This window comes from Narcine bancroftii, chromosome 1 (assembly GCF_036971445.1).
Source record: "Narcine bancroftii isolate sNarBan1 chromosome 1, sNarBan1.hap1, whole genome shotgun sequence".
NCBI lineage: Eukaryota > Metazoa > Chordata > Chondrichthyes > Torpediniformes > Narcinidae > Narcine > Narcine bancroftii.
The window spans coordinates 338,452,774-338,473,315 of record NC_091469.1 but is presented as its reverse complement, the minus strand read 5'-3'; the positions used below and the strand labels follow the sequence as shown (position 1 = coordinate 338,473,315).

Sequence of the window (20,542 nt, the reverse complement as noted above, 5' to 3'; positions counted from 1 at the left end):
AGGTGTTAACAAAATCTACAATTTCTACATTGACTGAAATGGCTGTGCAAAGATCAATAAAACAAACCATGGCCTACTACAGTCTCTGTGGATTGCTTGTTTGCTGGGGAAAATATGATCAATATGAGTAATCTTCAACAGAGCCATGCAAACCACTGATTACATCAGCAGGGAGGCCGCGGGTACCTGTCCAATTTCCTGCCATTTCTATAGTGAGCAAATTTACCCTATCACAGAGGGGCTATGTCGAGTCAATGTATTGCAAAAAAAAATGAGATGAACCATGATGTAGAAGCTTCTTTGCTCATGACAACTTGCAGCAGGGTTGGCCAATCATTTTACCAAACCTTGTTGTGGTTTAACTGTGATGGGATCCTATTGACTAGTGAGTGAAGGATCTATACTGAATCTTTGCATTGCAGCCAAAATGTCACATTCTACAATTAAGTTTAAATTTTGGTTTTGATGTGAAAAGGTTTTGAAAACTCCAGCTGAATTAAATAAGTGATAAAATATTTCTTGAATTTCTAATCTGTATTTTTCAGTAGTTTTGTATATAAGCATGTTTACTTTGATATGAATATAAGTTGACAAAGGCTGACCTATTTCAACCTTACAGATAACTGATTATCAGTTGTTGCTGTATAAAAAACATGATCATATTAACAGAACATCAAATATATTACAGTAACATGCCATTTGAATAGCATTGGGGATAAAAAGGAAATTAATCACATTATCAGCTTACAATAGCCTAAACTTAACAGTTAGGGTAAATGAACTGTAATCACCAAAGATCACGCTGACAACTGTCCACTAACTTTTCAAGGACTTTGGTGCAGAAACTCAGGCAAGTCGAGGGCTAAGTCAATGCACACCTGCCAAAGGTGAGCCAGGACCTGTGCGACCAGGGCAAACCAGAATGTATTCAACACACCATTGAGTTGAAAATACTGAATTCAATATGAAATCAAGGATGTAAAATACAAAAAGTGTCAGAATAATTTATTAGTTTTCATAAAATGCTGCCGCCTTCAGCAGTGGAGATGGGAAGCAGAAAGCAAATTGATTTCTTCAAAACATTCGTAAGTCATCAAAAAATGGTTAAGCAAATAAGTTTGAGCTCAGTTAAGGAGAGTTTGTAGAGCAAGAGGTTAATGACCTTTACCATACAAGCAAGTGGACTTTTGTAAACCACAAGGGAACTGATCACAGAGGTTTGCGTTGTTCGGTACAGACTGCAACAAGAATACAGGAAATGTGCCACCAGGACACCTGCCCCCAGCAGACTCCAACTCTTGCTATCCTTTTGTACATTTACAAAAAAAAAGAGTTTCTGTCATGAAAGCCCGAATGCCCTGCGGCAGAATTTATTAATCACTTCATCAAGTAATTACGTCTGATGGCCGATGTTCAGCTTGATCTATTTTTTAAGCTGACCCATACACGTATTAAATTGCTTGCATTAATTTCAGACATAAGTGAAAACAGATTCTTTCTTTGAGCTGGTGCAGACGTGAAGTCTGCCTCATATACAGCCGGTGCTTTAAGGGGGGAAAAAAAAGCACACACCATTCCAAAGTGCTGCATGCGAAAAGCATGCGAAGCTCCATTGTCTGGCACACTTGTAACCTGTAGAAAAGCTGTGCTCAGATATGCTGCTGCACCATCAATCTTTAGCTCAATGGTATTTAACAAGCCTTCAAACTCATTTCATTTACCCACCTGGTAACTGTTGACCCCCAGCTATTGTAACCAGTTCTCACAACCTCATTGCAGTGCTGCAGCAGACTGTGGAGTGGTGATGAATTTTTAAGTCACTTCTGAGGGTAACTATCAATTCTGTACTGCAATCTGGAGTTCATTAAGGCAACTTGATTTTTATACACATCCTAAATGTTAGATCACGGGGTAGGAATGCTTATTGTATTGTTCTATATTCACAGATCTGTCCTTCTTTTGCAGTTGAACATCAGCATTAAAATGAAAAAAAAAGATTAATGTATTCAGCACTGAGTTATGATGTTTGCCATTTCTATTCATAGCATATCATATAAACTCTTCTTCTGGTTTATGGAAGATGCACAATGTGCTGAAGGATACAGATTCTGAACACCATTAATGGAAAGTTATACATTTCCCATGGTATCCCGCACTTCAATGAGGCCAAGAACAGATCTGGACCAAGGCAGATCTACTAAATGTCCTGCCCCGATTAAAGGAAGATCCACAGATCATTTGTAGAAATGATCTCCTTAATATCCGGGACAAGCCACAGCCATCAGGTCTCTGACACAGAGTTTGGCCTTGTGGCTCAGAAGGGAAGGGAAGAGGTGAGCTGTAGTTAGTCGAACAGATAAGAGGTTCTGTGGAAGAGATCGAGAGTCCTGAATGGTAGGTTCCATGCCTCCTTGGTGCCAGAGTCCAAGATAATTCAGATCGAGTTCATGGCATTCTCAGGAGGCAGGGTGAGCAGCTAGATGTCGCGCTCCATGTTGAGAACAATCACATGATGACATCCTGCAAAGACAGTTCAGGGAGTTAGGCGCTATGTTGAAGGACAGGACCTCTAGGGTGGTGATCTCAGGATTCCTACCCATGCCACATGTTAGTGAGGATAGAAATAGGAGGATAATGCTGCTCAACACATGGCTAAACAGATGGTGCATAATGGATGGCTTCACATTTCTGGATCATTGAGCTCTCTTCAGGGAAGGTGAGACCTGTTTTAATCAGACAGTTGCATCTGAAGCAGACTAATATCCTTGCAGAAAGATATGCTAGCACTGTGTCAGAGGGTATAAAGGGATGGGAACCAGACTGCCAGAGTAGAAAGGGGAGTGGAGGAGGAAAAAGATGGTTATCTTGTAATGCAAGAAGTCAAAGGGTTGTACATGGTGGATTTTTTTTTCAGGTGCATCTATTTTAATGCAAGTTGTAGAAAAGGCAGATGAGCTTAAAGTGTGGATTGGCACATGGAATTATGACATTGTGGCCATTAGTGAATCTTGGTTGCAGGAGAGGATGGACTGGCAGCTCAATGTTTAGGGCTTCTGTGGTTTCAGATCCGAAAGAGCAGGGGAGATGGGAGGGATTGACCATCAGGGAAAATATCACAGCTGTGCTTATACAGGAGAGATCAGAGGGATCATCCACTGAGGCTATATAGATGGAGCTGATAAACAGGAATGGTATGACCACACTCATGGGGTTGTATAATAGACTGCCCAATCATCAGCGAGAATTAGAGGAACAAATCTTTAGGGAGATAGCAGATTGCTGAGGGAAACAAAGTTGTGAGAGTAGGAGATTTTAATTTTCCACATATTGACTAGGACACCCATAAAAGGGCTGGATGGATTGGAGTTTGTCAAATGTGTTCAGGAAAGTTTTCTAAATCAATATTTAGAAGTACCAGCTAGAGAGAATGCAATACTGGATCTCCTATTAGGGAACAAGACAGGTGATAGCAGTATGTGAAGGGTAACATTTTGAGTTCAGTGATCATAATGCCATTAGTTTCAAGTTAATTGTGGATAAGGATAAGTCTGGGCCTCGGGCTGAGATTCTAAATAGGAGTAAGGCTAATTTAGAGGAAATGAGAAAGGACCTAGAATGCATGATTGGGATAAGTTGTTTTCTGGCAAGGGTGTGTGAGGTATGTGGAGGACTTTCAAAGGTGAAAGTTCGAGAGTATAGAGTTTGTATGTTCTTGTCAGGATTAAAGGCAAAGTTAATGAGCCAGACAAGTTTGACTTTCAAGGGATTTTGGGGATTTTCTTCACAAGAAGAGCACGAGATGTATAGGTAAGATGGAGCAAATGAGATACTTGAGGACTATAAAAAATGGAAGAACAAAAATGGAAGGCTGAAAGAAGACATGGAGTTGCTTTAGCAGTGTAAAGGAAAATCCTAAGGGTTTCTGCAGGAATATGAAGAACAAAATGATAGTAAGGGTTAAAATTGGTGTCATTGAAGCTTTGAATAGTCAGCTATCTATAGATCCAGAAGAAATGGGGGAGATCGTAATTGTGTTTTTTGCTTCGGTATTTACTCACAAAACTGGCACAGAGTGGAGAGAGGAAAACAAGTGATGAGGTCATGAACCTATACAGGTTAAAGAGAAGGAAATGCTTGCTGCCTTAAAGCAAATAAGGGTGGATAAATCCCCAGGCCTGACAAGATATTCCCTCGGACCTTGAGGGAGGCTAGTGTAGAAATTGTAGTGTCTTTGACAGAAATATTTAAAATGCCTTTAGCCACGGGTGTGGTGCTGGAGGGTAGTACATGTTGTTCCATTGTTTAAAAAAGACTCCAAAAGAATCCCTGGAAATTAGAGGCTGGTGAACCTGATATCATTAGTTGGTAAATTTTTGGAAGGTGTCCTAAGAGATCAGATATGCAAGTATTTGGATAGCTAAGGATTGATTAGGGATAGTCAACATGGCTTTGAGTGTGGTGTATTGCGTTTAACCAATGTGATAGATTTTTTAAAAGTTGGTTACCAGGAATGTCAATGAAAGAAAGACTGTGGATGTTGTCTACGTGGACTTTTGTAAGGCCATTCAAAACGTCCCAAGACGTTAGTCAAGAATGTTCAGACACTCGGTATTTATGGTGAGGTTTTAAATTATATTTGATATTGGCTATACAGGAGAAGCCAGAGTGTGGTAGTGGATAATTGCTTCTCTGCTGAGAGGTCTGTGATTAGTGGAGTGCCTCAGGGATCAGTGCTGGGAACATTATTGTTTGTCATTTATATCAATGATCTGGATGATAACGTGGTAAATTGGATCAGCAAATTTGCAGATGACACAAAGATTGGAGGTGTTGTGGACAGTGAAGAAGGTCTTCAATGCTTGTAGAGGGATCTGGACCAACTGGAAAAATGGCATATGAAATTTAATGCAGACAAGTGTGAAGTTTTACATTTTGGAAGGACACACCAAGCAAGGACATACAGGATAAATGGTACGGCAATGATGAGTGCAGAAGAACAGATGGATCTGGGAAAACAGATACATGCATGTGGCATCAGAGGTAGATAGGGTTGAAAAGTGAGCTTTTGGCATATTGGCCTTCATAAATCAATAGAGTGAGTATAGGAGACGAGATGCTATGGTAAAGTTTTTTAAGACATTGCCAAGGACAAATTTGGAGTATTGTGTGCAGTTTTGGTCACCTAACTACAAGAAAGATATCAATAAGATTGAAAGAATGCAGAGAAGATTTACCAAGACATTGCCTGGATTTCAGGAATTGAGTTACAGAGAAAGGTTAGGCCTTTATTCCCTAGAGCGTAGAAGAATGAAGGGAGATTTGAAAGAGGCATTTAAAATTATAAAAAGTAAAGACAGAATAAATGTAGGTAGGCTTTTTCCACTGAGAGTAGGTGAGAAACAAACCAGAGGACATGGGTTCAGAGTAAAAGGGGAATAGTTTAGTGGGAACATTTGGGGGAAATTTTTTACACAGAGGGTGAAGGGAGTGTGAAATGAGCTGCAGCTGAAGTGAATGCAAGGGCAATTTTAACATTTAAGAAAAATTTGGTCAGGTGTATAGATGGAGCACTGTGGACTGGGTGCAGGTCAGTGGAACTAAATAAAATAATATTGGCACATAATAGAAGGGCTGAATGGTCTCTTTCTCTGCTGTAATTTTCCACAGTTCTAATATCCTTGCCAATTTTCTCTTATTTCTTCTTTTTGCAATCCAGAATCTCGTGTAAGGGTATGGTTTTTAATATCTTTCAGTGTGTCTGACCAGGCAGTGAAAGTTAGATCTGGACTTCAGAGCTGAAAGTGATCTTGTCTTCATCTGCACATAAGATCATAGCCAACAGGAGTAGTATCCCTGAGTCATTTTCCTGGACCTGATAATCTTAACCCAATCTAAGACTACATTGACAAGGACTACATTTTTATCCCATGGTTATCTAAATTATTTGATAAACCATTTTGTGGTTGCCTTTGAGAACAGTAATATCCTGCACTCAGGACGAGGAAATTATCTATGCGACAAACCAATGACAGCCCACTTTAACCTTGGATCGCACACAGTACATGATGAAATACAAAGCCACCTCCCTCTTTCAGAAAATTTCCTTCAAGTTTACCTTTTTTTTTCTGCCCTGGTTTCAGAAAGATTACTGACTCTGTTCCAATGTGTCCACATTTATTTTGAAGAACGGTCATCTACAGCAGAGCCAAACTGAGGCGATCCAACTCTTTCATATGGAGCTGTCTGAACCAGATTTAGACCCTGGTCCAAACTAACAAACCAGTGACTACAGCTATTTCTTACAGTGCTTCCACACAATTCGGGGAGCATTTTACCTCACTTCCTAACCTCACCCAAAATGAGCTGTACTTTGCACAGACATTTTTAAAAACTTACCTATCTAAAAGTAAAAAAATACCTCTCACCCTCAATAATCAAGTTTGTATAATTATAATTTTTGGATAAACAGCATTTGCATCTCAGATTTCAAATATTATTGATGTTTTTAGGAGAGATGGCTTATTTATTTTTTCCCAGAGGCTTTGGCTTCAGTTTGGCTCTGCTGTAGATGACCGTTCTTCAAAATAAATGTGGACACATTGGAACAGAGTCAGCAATCTTTCTGAAACCAGGGCAGAAAAAAAAAGGTAAAGCGATTAACTTGAAGGAAATTTTCTGAAAGAGGGAGGTGGCTTTGTATTTCATCAAGTTATTTCATATTTCCTCAAATACCTTGGACATTTTAAGAGTCTGAAGACGGATTACTCCTTGTATTGACATTGTAAGTCTGCCTGTTCCACCATCTCAAACGAGAGCAGATCTTGCTGATTACTGGAATGAGGAGAAGGAAGGGCAGAAATGATCATTTAAATTGCAGAAATCTGAAGCGACAGCAGAAAATGCTGGAGAAACACAGCATGTGCGGGAAGAGAGAACTGAGATGACTCTTGTGGTCAGAGATCCCTCGTCAGATCAGAGAGATCTTGCCTGACCTGGCTGAGCTCGTCCAGCCGTTTCTGCTGCTGGGGGAAGAAGGGCAGTCTGACATGTATCACAGACTGGGGTGGATGCATGGAGGTTAATCAAGAACTCTGTAGATGCTGAAAAACTCAGCAGGTCATCAGCATCCGTGGAAAGTAATAGGTAGTCGACATCTATCCTTTCCAATGGATACTGATGAGTGGATGAGTTCCTCTGGTACTTTAGTGCATGGTGGATAGAGTATGGGCAGTTAGGACTGATAGCAGAGAAGGGCAGAAAAATCTGAGAATGCTGAGATGGCCAAAGTAAAGTAGCCAATATTAGTTATTTATCTTGGAAATGTGGCATCATTCACTGCCTGATGATCAGATACTCATCTACACCATTTACCAGTACGTGATCCATACACTTCTCCATTTCTTCTCTATTCAATTGGTGAATTGTGAATGTCATGAGAGTACCCCCCTCCACCTCCTTTTAAAACAGTGTTTTCTAGATTGTAGCTTCCCTATGGAGATTGAAGAGGGCAAGGCTACTGCCCACGATGTGGTTGACCACTGTTGTGCCATGATTGACTACTGCCGGCTGGACACGCCTCCCAAAACTGATTGCCCCTTCAACTTTCCCCTTTCTCTTTGCTTCCATCAGTTGATGAGTTTGTAGGTAGTTCCTGCCTTTAGTTAATAAAAGCCCGATGGCTTCACATCAGCTTTTGTGATTATTGATGGTTCATCAATTCTATTAACTAAAATTTCAAAAAATAAATCATGGAACAGTACCTGAAACCTGAGAAGCTTAACATCAACCCCTGGTCTCCAGACACCCCAAACATATTCAAACTGTGGTTACGCTGTTTTGAAAATTTCTGGGCAGCAGCCACAGATGCCATCACCGCAAACGCCAAATGACTGAGACTACTTTTCTTGCATGTCGGGCCTCAAGTGTTCCTGTTGATCAGTGACGCCAGCTCGTACCAGCTATGGAGACCCTCAAGGCCCAGTATCGCAGGAAGCACCCATCAGACTCGGACAAGATATCCATACTGGTCTCCAGGGGGCCACGCATGAACTTGCTAGGACCACAATGGAAGTCCAGGTAAATGGGTGCGAATATCAATTGTTTATTTGAAAGAGGGAGTACAGGCAGCTTTATCCACCCTGATACTGCTAAATGACTGTCCCTTAAAGTATGACCCACCAAACACAGGATAACACTCGCAATCAAATTGTACGTGGGAGATGCCCTGCGATCCTGCTTAGTGACCCTCACTATTGGAGGTGTAGCATACAAACATTTCAGACTTCTTGTTATGCCACATCTCTCTGCTCCCTTGCTACTGGGGCTGGATTTCCAGTGCCAACCTCAGAAAGTCACTCTGTGATTCAATGAGTCCTGCCCCCCCCTTCACCATCTGCAATGAACAGTTCACAGACGGCACCCTGCTGGTGACACAAGGTCTCTCAACCCTCAAGGTCAACCCTCCTCCACTGTTCACCAACCTTACCCTCAATTTCAAGCCGGTAGCAATCTGGAGTAGACGGTACTGTGCAGCGGGCAGGGCATTTATTAAGATGGAGGTTCAGCGCTTATTGGGCAAGGGCATCATCGAGGGCAGTAATAGCCCTTGGAGGGCCCAGGTGTTCATGGTGAAGAGTGGGGATATGAATAGGATGGTCATAGACTACATCCAGACCATCAGCCAGTATATGCAGCTTGACACTTACTCCCTTCCGATATGGTCAACCAGATGTTCTCCACTATTGACCTGAAGTCGGCATATCACCAGCTCCCAATCCACCCAGAGGACAGCCAGTGTATGGCGTTTGAGGAGAATGGCCACCTCTACCACTTCTTCTGGGTCCCTTTCGGCGTCACAAATGAGGTCTCCGTTTTCCAGTGGGAGATGGTCTACATGGTAGACCGCTATGATCTATAGGCCACATTCTCATATCTAGATAATGTTATTATATGCGGCTACGACCTGCAGGATCATGATGCAAACCTCCGCATGTTCCTCTGGGCAGCAAAATGCATGAACCTCACTTATAATGAGGATAAATGTGTTCCGGACAGCACGGCTAGCCATGCTTGGCTGCATGGTCGAGAAGAGCGTCATTGGCCCTGACCCAAACTGCATGCATCCGCTGATGGAGCTTCCCCACCCACATGCCCTCAAAGTTCTCAGATTTTCTCATACTATGCTCAATGGGTCTCCAACTACGCTGACAAGATTAGCCCTTTAGTCAAAATTACCATGTTTCCCCTGTCAGCAAAATCCCAAGCAGCCTTCAACAGCATCAAAGATGACAACATGAAGGTGACCATGCATGCGATTGACAAATCCACACTTTTTCAAGTGGAGAGTGATGCGTCTGACTTTGCCTTGGTTGCCACACTTAACCAAGTGGGCAGATTTGTCACCTTTTTCTTATGAACCTTCCAAGGCCCTGAAATTCACCACTCCTCCATCGAGGAGGCGGCCCAGGCCATCGTGGAGGCTGTACACCACTGGAGGCACTATCTCGCTGGGAAACGGTTCACCCTCCTCACAGATCAGTGAGGAGTCACATTCATGTTTAATGACAACCAAAGGAACAAAATCAAGAATGATAAGATCCTCAGGTGGAGAATTGAACTGTCCACTTACAATTATGACATTCTCTACGAACCAGTAAAAATTAACGAACCCCTGGATGCTCTTTCCAGAGGTAGTTATGCTAGTGTTCAATTGGACAGATTACTGACTCTCCACAATAATTTTGCCACCCTGGAGTTACTCTTTTTTTTTCCATTTTATCAAATCTTGGAATTTACTATACCCCATTGAGGAAGTCCAGATTATGACTAAGAACCGTCAGGTCTGTACCAAATGCAAACCCTAGTTGTACTGGCTGGACAAAACACATCTGATCAAGGCTACCTGCCCCTTCAAGTGCCTCAGCATTGATTTCAAGGGACCCCTCCCCTCCTCCAACTGGAATGTCTCCTTCCCTACCATCATCGATGAATATGCCCGTTTCCCCTTTGCCATACCATGCCCAGACATGACCACAGCCACAGTTATCAAGGCCCTCTGGAATATCTTCACTTTCTTTCAGTACCCTAGCTTCATCCACAGTGACCATGGTGCCTCATTCATGAGTCATGAGTTGTGGCAGTACATACTGGCCCGGGGTGTCGCTTGTAATACAAGCAGGACTACCAGCTACAATCCTCGGGCCAACGGGCAAATAGAAAGGCAAAATGCCTCAATATGGAAGACTATCCTCTTGTCACTGAGGTAATGGGGTCTCCCTGTCTCCCAATGGCAGGAAATCCTCCCAGTCGCACTTCACTTCATTCCGACACTTTTACGTACGGTCACCGATAACGTTCGACACAAAACGATGTTTGCTTTCCCTAGGAAGTCTGCATCAGGGACTACGCTGCCCATCTGGTTCACCTCCCCGGACCAATCCTGCTATGGAAGCACGTCAGGCAAGCTAAGACTGACCCGCTGATCGAGATGGTCCACCTTCTCCATACAAACCCCAGTATGCCTATGTTGCTTTCCCTGCGAAACGCTCGATCCAGACCTTTCTCTATCCGGGGCCTCCCCTACCACCATTGACTTTCAACAGACAATCCCCCCCACTTCAAACTTGGGGGTACCATAGCCTGCAGCTTACCACAGCCACTGTTGTTGCCAACAATGTACCAGGTCCACACTCCCCTACCACCTTATAATATCAGTCTTTTTTTATCATTGATGAATCATCCCACCACACTAACAACATTCTACAGGAGCACAATAGAGAGCATGCTGGCTGGCTGCATCATAGCATGGTGTGGTAGGTGTAAACCATCAGATCAGAGATCAGTACAAAGGGTAATTAATACAGCTGAGAAGATCACTGTGGTCTCCCTTCCCTCTATCTTTAGCCGCTTTCAGATGGCCACAATACCCAACTGTAAAGCCGCACATTATACACCTGTGCAGCTGTTGGGTGGTCATCTGAAACTGGAAAAGCTGGCCAGGAGGTCTACTTACCTAACCCTTCTCCAGGAGGTATAATATCCTGCTTTGAGTAACGTCTGTTGCAGATGAAAGCGGCCGGGCTGCCAGGGGATGGGCTGATGACGTTGCGGTGATGTCGTCAGCCATCAACTCCTGGTTCGAATGGCTAGTTGGGTGAACGAGGGGGAGAGACCAGCAACAGGAATCAGGCGAGCGGGTGGGGAGGGGGGGAGAGAGCGGCAGCGGGAATCAGGCAAGCGGGGGGTAAGAGAGCGACAGCGGGCGAGCGGGGGGGAGCGCGGCAGTGGGAGTTGGGCAAGCGATAGGGAGAGAGCGGCGGGAGTTGAGCAAGAGTGGGGTTGGAGATACCGGCAATGGGAATCAAGTCATGTCTGGGTTGTTTGTCAGGCATGCCTTGACGTGCTGTAAATAACCTCGAGGCAGTGTGGGTGGGACTAGGCCACTGTCCAGAGTAGCCGGCTTTCGCTGCTAGACGGCTAGCAATCAGCTGGCACGTTTAAGTGCCAGAAAGCTGTCCATTCCGTGGTGCATAATCTTCCTTGGACCACCTAAAAGTGGCTTTTCTCATCTACAGGGAGCAGTGCCTGAATAGGGTGCAGAGAAATATTATGGGCCTTTCCTATCCAACCCACAGTATCTTCAAGGAAGAGATACAGGAGAATAAAAATCAGGACTGCCAGTTTGGGAAACAGCTTCTTCCCACAGGCAATGAGACTGTTGAAAAATTGTAGAAACTCACAAATTAATTTTATATACATTTATTTTGGATTGCTGTGTATACATGCCCCTTGTATGTAGGATGTACTGTATGTACTATGGTTCGGAGATGCAATGTTTCATTTATAATCAAATGACCATGAACTTGAACTTAAATGGCTTTTCCTTGATTTTTATTGTCTTAATTTCCTCTACATGAGCATCTAAATAAAACAAGACTATTGTGATTGTTGGAAATTTTTGGGATGAGAAAGTATTCAGAGTAGTGTTGATCAAATCCAACATCAATGTGACATTTTGTATGGCCTAACAACTTAATATAGAGCCAACTCCTGACTGGAGTTCAGTAGTGAATAGAATTCAAAGATTAATTCCAATCAGTTACCAATTTGAACTCTATCCTGATGGGATGGAAGACTAACAGTTTTGTTGTGCAGAAGGGGTAAACTGCACTTGAACAAGCTTAACCCACTAATGAATAGTACAAATCCAAGGGCAGAACTACCCATGACATGGTTTTCAACATTTGAACCTTCACCACCACCCAACCACAGTCAGGGGTTGGACCTAAAATATCTTTCAATTTTGGGTTACAAAATAACACATTTATTTCACTAGAAGGCTGAGTACAGAGTTAATGGTCGGTTACTCAAGAGTGTGGATGAACAGAAGGACCTTGGGGGTTCAAATCCATACATCCCTCAAGGTCACCACACAGGGTGATAAGATAGTTAAGAAGGCCTATGGGATGCTGGGATTCATTAAAGGGGAATTCAGGAGTAGAGAGGCCATGCTACAACTCTACAAATCTTTGGTAAATCCTCACTTAGAGGATCGTGTTCAGTTCTGGTCACCTCATTATAGGAAAGACGTGGAAACTATGGAGAGAATGCAGAGGAGATTTCCCAGGATGTTGCCTGGTTTGGGAAACAAGTCATGAGGCAAGGTTAGCAGAGTTGGGACTTCTCTCTTTGGAGAGTAGAAGGATGAGAGGAGACTTGATAGAAGTCTACAAGATTATAAGAGGTATAGATAGGGTCGGCAGCCAGCACCTGTTTCCCAGGGCAGGATCAGCAAACAAAGTGAAGGGAGGGTAGTTTAGGGAAGACATTAGGGTGGTTTTTTTTATTTACATAGTATGTTGTGAGTGTCTGGAATGTCTTGCCGGGGATGGTGGTGGAGGCTGAAGCATTGGGGGCATTTAAGAGATTCTTAGACAGTCACATGGATGAAAGAAAAATAAAGGGTTACAGGGTAGGGAGGGTTTAGTACATTTTATGGGTTGCACAATATCGAGGGCTGAAGGGCCTCTACTGTGCTGTAATGTTCTATGTTCATTTTTTTCCATTGTCTAAGAAGAACAGCACTTTCTTTGGCTGATACTAACTCTCCCTCACTTTGGGCAAACTGTTCCCATTAACTTTCTCTCTCACTTAAAAGGCATAGATATTTTGTGTATACTCTGCCAAGAACTGTTGAGAACAAAGGAGACTAATTGTTGTCAACATTGTCATCACTGAACATCAAATTCATTACCAGGTTCTTATATGGCACAAATCATAACTGACCATACACTAATGTATGTCTGGATATCATCTAGGACCTGTTGCAGGCGAGCAGATACTAGTTTGTTTTCTAAGGAATAACTAAATATTCAGAACTCAGCAATCAGCTACATTTTTTTGGTAAAATACCAAGTCATTGATGAAGCCTCTGAAGAGGAATCCAGTATATTTTCCAAGGAAACTCCTCCAGCTTCCAACAGCTACAACCATCTGGCATTTTATGGAATTGTTGAATAGTGAAATACTCTTTTAGTTTGCAGTTTATTTAACTCTTCAGTATATTAATCTGCTAAATATGTATTTTCTGTAAACAAATTGCTAACAATGGTGGCACAGTTGATGTAGCGGTTAGCGCAATGCCTTTACCTTGCCAGCGATCAGGACCATGCTGTCTATAAGGAGTTTGAACATTCTCCCTGTGTCAGTGTGGGCTTCCCCCAGGGGATCCTGTTTCTTCCCACCCTTCAAAACGAACCAGGCATGTAGGTTAATTCAGTGTAAATTGGGCGGCACGGATTCATGGGCCGAAATGATCTGTTACCATGCTGTATCTCCAAATTTAAATTTAAATACACAGCCTATGAAATAGTTCTATTTACATTTTTGGAAATGACACAATCACCAGTATTATTTATTGATTGCTTTTTTTTTATTTTCAAAGTCATTGCAATTGTTGAAGGACTACGGCAAGGGGACCATCTGTCATAACCCTGCAAATAAATTATCTATTGTTTCTCTGTTACAGTGGTTTGATGTGCTCTAGAAGTGCAAGTGAGGAGCTTAATTTGTGGAAATTATGGCTATCTCGAACACATTTGCAAGTTTTGTGGTATCTGGTATATTGATTTTGTTGGGCACAATGTTTCAAGTATTATTATTGGCCTGTTATGTTTAATAGATTATTCTGACTCTACTACAAACCTACAGCAGAACCTATGTTCCACTGATTCCAAAGTCGAAAAGAATATAGTTAAGGGAAGCATTGTATTATATTGAAAGAAAGAAGCTACATTCACTTGACATCTTCTGTGACATCAATATGTTCCAAGTGCATTTGATGTATAGGAGTAACCAAGTTGTGTATGATCAGCTGCCAGAAACTATAAACAAACTGGTTCAATAAAGTTGATGGAGAGAAAAAAAAAATCTAAAGCCCTTTTTACACAGTGATCCTGCAATAGTGCAGTAAAGAAGACCCGTCATTAAGTCAGCTTTGCTTGTTTACACTGAACCCAACAACACTGGCATAATACTGGGCCAGTGTGCCATTTTACACAGCAAGCCGGCATTCCAGGAGCAAAAGAGGCGGGACTGATGGCGTCAAGTGTGACGTATAACAGGCACATCCATTCATGTCCTGGTCCCAGCTCGGCCTTGATTTGGCACTGTGAAGATCTCCACTGCCAGCTACAATGAACCTCCCCCCCCCCCCCCCCCTTCGAGCTTGTACTTTTACAAAGAAGGTGTGGCACAATAAAAGTGCAATATTCCCGCTTTGAAGTGGCTGTGTAAAAGTGACTTACGATTCCCCATTTTTTTAGTAGTGTCAGAGATCACCAGTCTTTATTTATAATGTTGATTTTGTTAGAAGGGCACAGTGTTGTTACAGAATTCCCTTAGCAGTCACTGTACATTCTCAAAATCCTGGTCTAAATCTTGAACCTGTGATTTTCTGACTCTGGTAAAAAATATACAACCAGAGAACCATCACTTTAAATAGAGTTCACTCTACTTTGAAAGTACTTGGATAAATAAGATCATTAGGATTTTATTTCTTAATCAAATTCACCCTTCCATCAAATGCTGAGCATCTATCCAACTGGCATTTGATGTCAATACTGCTGTAAAGGGGAATCTCAAAAAGCAAAGGGGGTTAAAAAAAAAGAATGTTGTTCCATTTAAATAACTTTAAATAGTCTACCTAAACAGATGACTTGATAGATGCATTGATTCATGTAATGCAATTGTACATATATTGTGCTGGATGCAATATCGTTGAACTATTGGTCTGATTTAGAGCAAGACAAAATAATACAAGGTTCTATCAGAATAAAAAATGTATTGTAATCACTGCAGAAACCCTGGAGAGTACACAATGGAAACTGAATGTCAGATTGAACTGTGAGGCTCTTCACAATATAATAACCAGTAACAAACTCTGTTGAGTTAATGTAAACACATTGCATTGGTTAATATTACAATTGCAATGTTGCAAGGTCAATCAGCCCATTGGATCCATGCTGGCTCCTGGGGAACAATCCCATTAGCCCCATTTCCCTTCTCCTCACTTATTTATACCTTTGCAACTTATCCTCTCTCACACATCTTTAGAATATGGGAGGAAACTAGAGCACCAGAAGAATGAGACAAAAACTCACAGTCATGGAGTGAATATGCAGATTTGCAAAGTCAGGATTGAATTTAGGTCCCAGTGCCTAGTTGCAACAGCACCAATTACACTCACTGTGCCCACCCCATATATTCATTTCAAGAGGTAAATGTGATTCAGCATAAAAACAACAGTGTGAGAATATGATAGAGCTGTGATTCCAGTCTGGAATTTTTAAATGGACAAAGTTTTACATATTGCATAACTCTCTACAGATTAAGGACTTCTTTGGAAGCTTTCTCAAAATTTTATTTGCATGTTTACTGCAGTAGTCTACTGGTTTACAATAAGCAGTGAATGAACCTGTTAAAATACTGGAGAAAAAAATTGGCAGTACCCCAAACCCTTCACAATGTGGAAATTAGAGCTCAGAATTCAATCAGTAAATATATTACTTGCGTACTGTGCACCTCTGCCTGATGTAGTATTCGCATGACTGTATAACTTCCACATTCACAATTGCCTTTATCTGGGTGACTGACAAATTCCAGCAAATAGATTCACACATGCCCACAGAAACCAACGCTACCACTTTCATCTTCATACTCACATTCAAGAGGCTGAGGCAATTCGCTCTGGGTGGACGGAGATTTCTGCTCTTGCCAAGACTCTGGAGGGGGAGTCCCACAACTTGGGATGGGAGATGATTGAGTTGCAGATGAATTCAGGCTGAGGGAAAGGTCACTTCGTGCCCGGGGCACCCGATTCCTGGCCTCCTTCTCATATTCTTCAGCTGCTAATTTTTCCAAGTACTTGTATCTGAAAAGAAGTCCACAAAAGCTTCAACATGTAGCATATTGCATGCATTATACTGCAGAGTCTTTCATCCTTGCATCCTAAGCTAGCAGCACTGCCAAAATAAACGGCTTGAATCTAAATGAAATATAAACTGGCTGCCGCTTAAGTTTTACCTGCAGACAGACTGCAAGAAAGTTTAAGACACATTAATGGTCTCCGTGAGATATTTATCAATGGGGTATTTTCCATTCCTTACAGATCCTTGATGCAAAGTGACACAGGAGCTTTCACCACCTTCTAAATGTTGTTCCTCTTGCCTGAACCTGTATCTATTCCAACAGTGTGGAATTTTACGTCACGTTGGGTTTAGTCATCAAAAGCTGCTGAGGAAGAGAAAGTACATCTGTTTTGCATTTGTATGGACAGTGCTTCTGAACTGTTTATTGCTGTGTGCTACCAATCATACACTTAACATTTAAATACACTGGCACGAAAGGAAAAACAGTTCTCACTGCTTCCAGTTAACATTATTTAATTTCTTTCAATCGAGATTCTTTTCACCAAAAACTATTTGTATGGGATGAATATTTAACATTTTTGAAAACAGGATGGTAAAAGGTTAACCAGCGAGTGGATGTCAAAGAAAGTAAAGGTCCACCTAGATAGCATTTTGCACTGAACAAAAGGCAGTTTTACACAGCTATTGAAGAGCAGAAAATTTCTGTTCCGGTGGTAGTTTAAATTTCTGCTCCGGTGTTGGAACAGAATTTTTTAATGCAAATTCAATCCTGTAATTTTTCCACTCATACTCCTACACATTTTTACTGAGTGGCTGCAGTGTAAATTGACTGCAGCCACTCCGTAAGAAGCGGGCCTAGTGAATACAACGTTCCTCCTCCGACAAACTCCGCAATGCAGGAAGACTGTGTAAAAGTGTCCTAAAAGTTCCCCTGTGTAAATGACTGTGTCAGAATACACGGGAGGTAAATATAATCTTTTTTTTCCCGAATAATTCCTAAGTTTTTGTGTAAAAATGTCAAAAGTTTAAATTTAGTGGAGATAGGATGGGGTAAAAATGAATTGCTGCCTAGGCAGTTGCAAAATTCCAGTGTTTGGATGGTCATGGGAGATAAAATTCTTCATCACATAACATCACCCAAAATATTAGGGGAAGAACAGAATTAGACATGTTGTGAACTTGTGCCAAAAACTAAATTCAGCTTATCAACATGTTAAATTGCACAACACTAATTTTGCAAGATGATAGTTGAGTGGGAAACAGAAATGTCAACAAGGCCCAGTAAATACCTATGCAAGGACAAGAAGAGGGAGCTTTTTTGTCTGTGCCAGAGTGCTTATTACTGGAGCCAAAGCAAAGTAGTCTAATTTTCAAGCCATCAATTGTGAAGTTGGTGAGCAAACCAAATCCTTAAATTTCAGTACATTTTTACCTAGGATAGCATATTATTTCAAGATTATCTTTGCCCGACTTTAAAATATAATTTAAAAAGGTTCTGGAATTATGGCCACTAAAACAGAAATGTGGTGGACTCATCAGTTTAGGGAAAAATAAATCGTTTGATTCTGCATTTACAGCTGAATATTACATCTGTGGTGTTGGTGCTCAGGATGAAGACTGGAAATTGATTTCAGCAGGCTGATTCTCAGGTTGCTTGCTATGTTTGATTTGATTTTGACTCAATCAACGTCAAAGCACCAATTTCATTCAAAAATTAAACTCATGCCACTGGCGATAGCAAATAATGGGCAGTATACTGACTCAAAGTTCTAAGTAGATCAGAGCACATTAACACATTCAGCAGTTGAATTGACTTAATTCAGGCTTTCAGTTATGCAAGATAATGCAAAAGGAAATGTTGTAAAGGCTCTGTGGCATAGGGAGCAGAGTTTGAAACATTAGTGGCATTTCTCCTAAGTATCTAAAACTACATAACATGTTGTTTTAGCTCTGTCAATATTTCTAACCTCAAGGGAGAGAATATTTGAAGAGACAACAAAAAGATTTACCCCGAGTTTGAAAAGGACGCGTTGACATGACTAAATTGGACAGATGAATGGGGCAGTGGGGAAAGTGTGCGTGGTGTGAATGAGAGGCCATTGGGATTGTTTGGTGGGGGATTAAAGAGGTTATTGGTTTGAGGTAGAAGAGGACAATTTCTATTCTGAGAGCGTCAAAGTTTGCAGATAATTCTCTTAGATTCCTGCAGCTGTTCTTTGCATTTATTTCTGAAAGGAATTTACACAACTCCAGAAATAGAGATTTCTGAATTGGCAATGAACCTTTGGACACTACCTTCCTTTTACTTCTCTTTGTACTAGTTATTTTTTAAAAACTTGTATTTACGGATTTGTAGTTTATGGTCATTTTACACTGTTCTGCCTAATCCTGCTGTTGCAAAAAGAAATATCAATATAAATGAAAAGAAATAGGCCAACTGGCAATTACCATTAACCTGATCCTGGAAAAGTGACAGCATTTTAACAGAATTGTGGTGAGAATCAGCCCATTACTTTGGACGACAAATTTAAGCAGCTCTCACAGTGACTTTTTGTGAAGTGAAAATATACATACATGTATATATTTGCTAATACTTGAATTCCAAAAAGGTGATCATCCTAAATTGAGTATCCTTAATGTTTCAGGCTATCTGAAGGCAACCCAAGAGGCCAGTTCTCAAACAAGACTTGACCTGTAAGAGCTTCACATTCAGAATTTGCTGAATATCTTCCATTGATAAAATTCAGTAAAACAAAACACAACTTAATTTAAAGTATTAGTGTGCACATCTACAGAATAAGCAAACCTTTCTTCTCTTGCCAGCCTCTGCTCTTCTCTCTTTTCTATGTACCCACGACTAAAAGACAGAACAGATGAGGAAAAGTGAAAGATCATAGAGATGGGAAGACGAGATTAGCAAATACTGAGGTACTACTGCCTTGTTTTCAATTTAAGTAGAAGCAAATATCAGGCAGAGAGTCTAAAAAGATGATGGGACCTTTATGCACCTACTTAACAGCAAAATAAGCATTTTCAAATCCACTTCCTTTATGTTAATTGAATGAAAAATAAGTTTTTTTTTAAATTGACTTCTGTGGAGATGATTACATTTACCTACCGAATTCTAGACAATTGATGATGTTTGCAGAAACCATTTATACCCCCCAACACAACTGTATCCAAATTGAAGCAAGGAATCGGCTAAATCTTATATTTGTTGAATTCACAAACGTTTCTCGAGTAAAACGCTTAACGTGGATTAACAAGGCAGAAAATGGACGTGAAATAGAGAAAAAAATATTAATGTGAGGTTTTTTTTTAGCCCAACTCCACTGAGGCTTTATAAAGCATTCCACAAATTTCATCTGTTGATCAGCACCGCATGATAGAATGAACTATTCTTGAAGCAGAGGATCAGAATAGTGTGTGTGTGTGTGTGCAAATATACAGATTTGCATGGCTGGGGAAACACACTTATTTATGGCACAGTACAACTCTGGCCAGATTGGAAGACCAGCATTTTGGATGATTTAATTGGGGAGGACAGCCAAACAGGCTTGGCCCCAGCATATTGGTGAGCATGCAAAACAAGAGTAAATCTTTGAGCTGAAGAATAGAAACAAGGAGAGCATATCATAAATATCAAATGAATTTGCCAATTAGGATATCGCTTTCAGTGAAATCTATGTGGAAAGTGGGAAGCATCATACAGATGAATGGAAGTTTCCCTGGTCATGGACTGCAAGGAATAAACAGTCTGAACTCGCAGTTCAAGAGCACATGAAGGATGAATAAATGATCTGCATTAATAAATGATCTGCATTAGGAACTTTGTGGGTTGTGCAGCATTAGTGGGTGAAAAAGAATCATCAATATTTTGGGTCAGAACTCTTCATCACGACTGAGCCTGCAGAGGGGAAATAGCCAGTATAATGAGGAAGTGGAGGGAGAGGTTGAATCAGGGGCCAGTGGGAGATTGATGAACAGGGGAGGAGTGAAGAATGATAGGCAGTTGGGGAGGAAGAGGCAGTAATTTTGGGAATAGAGGCAAGAAATAAAATGGGTTAGGAGATGGTTGGAGGGGGATGAAATTAGAGACAAATGCAACCAATGCT

General features: G+C 41.3%; 1 protein-coding gene across 8 annotated transcripts in view; it reads right to left on the bottom strand.

Annotated features, from left to right (window-relative positions):
- fhod3b (formin homology 2 domain containing 3b) overlaps nt 1-20,542 on the bottom strand; it is a 669,782-nt gene that overhangs the window by 82,481 nt on the left and 566,759 nt on the right. For 7 of the 8 annotated variants that reach the window (XM_069909515.1, XM_069909544.1, XM_069909524.1 and 4 more), the window contains 2 exons: nt 19,234-19,284; nt 16,221-16,429 (listed from right to left, as the gene is read on the bottom strand). In XM_069909515.1, the coding sequence (XP_069765616.1) occupies nt 16,221-16,429; nt 19,234-19,284 (260 nt within the window). The remainder of the gene's footprint in view (nt 1-16,220; nt 16,430-19,233; nt 19,285-20,542) is intronic. The other variant, XM_069909535.1, reaches the window with a different exon arrangement.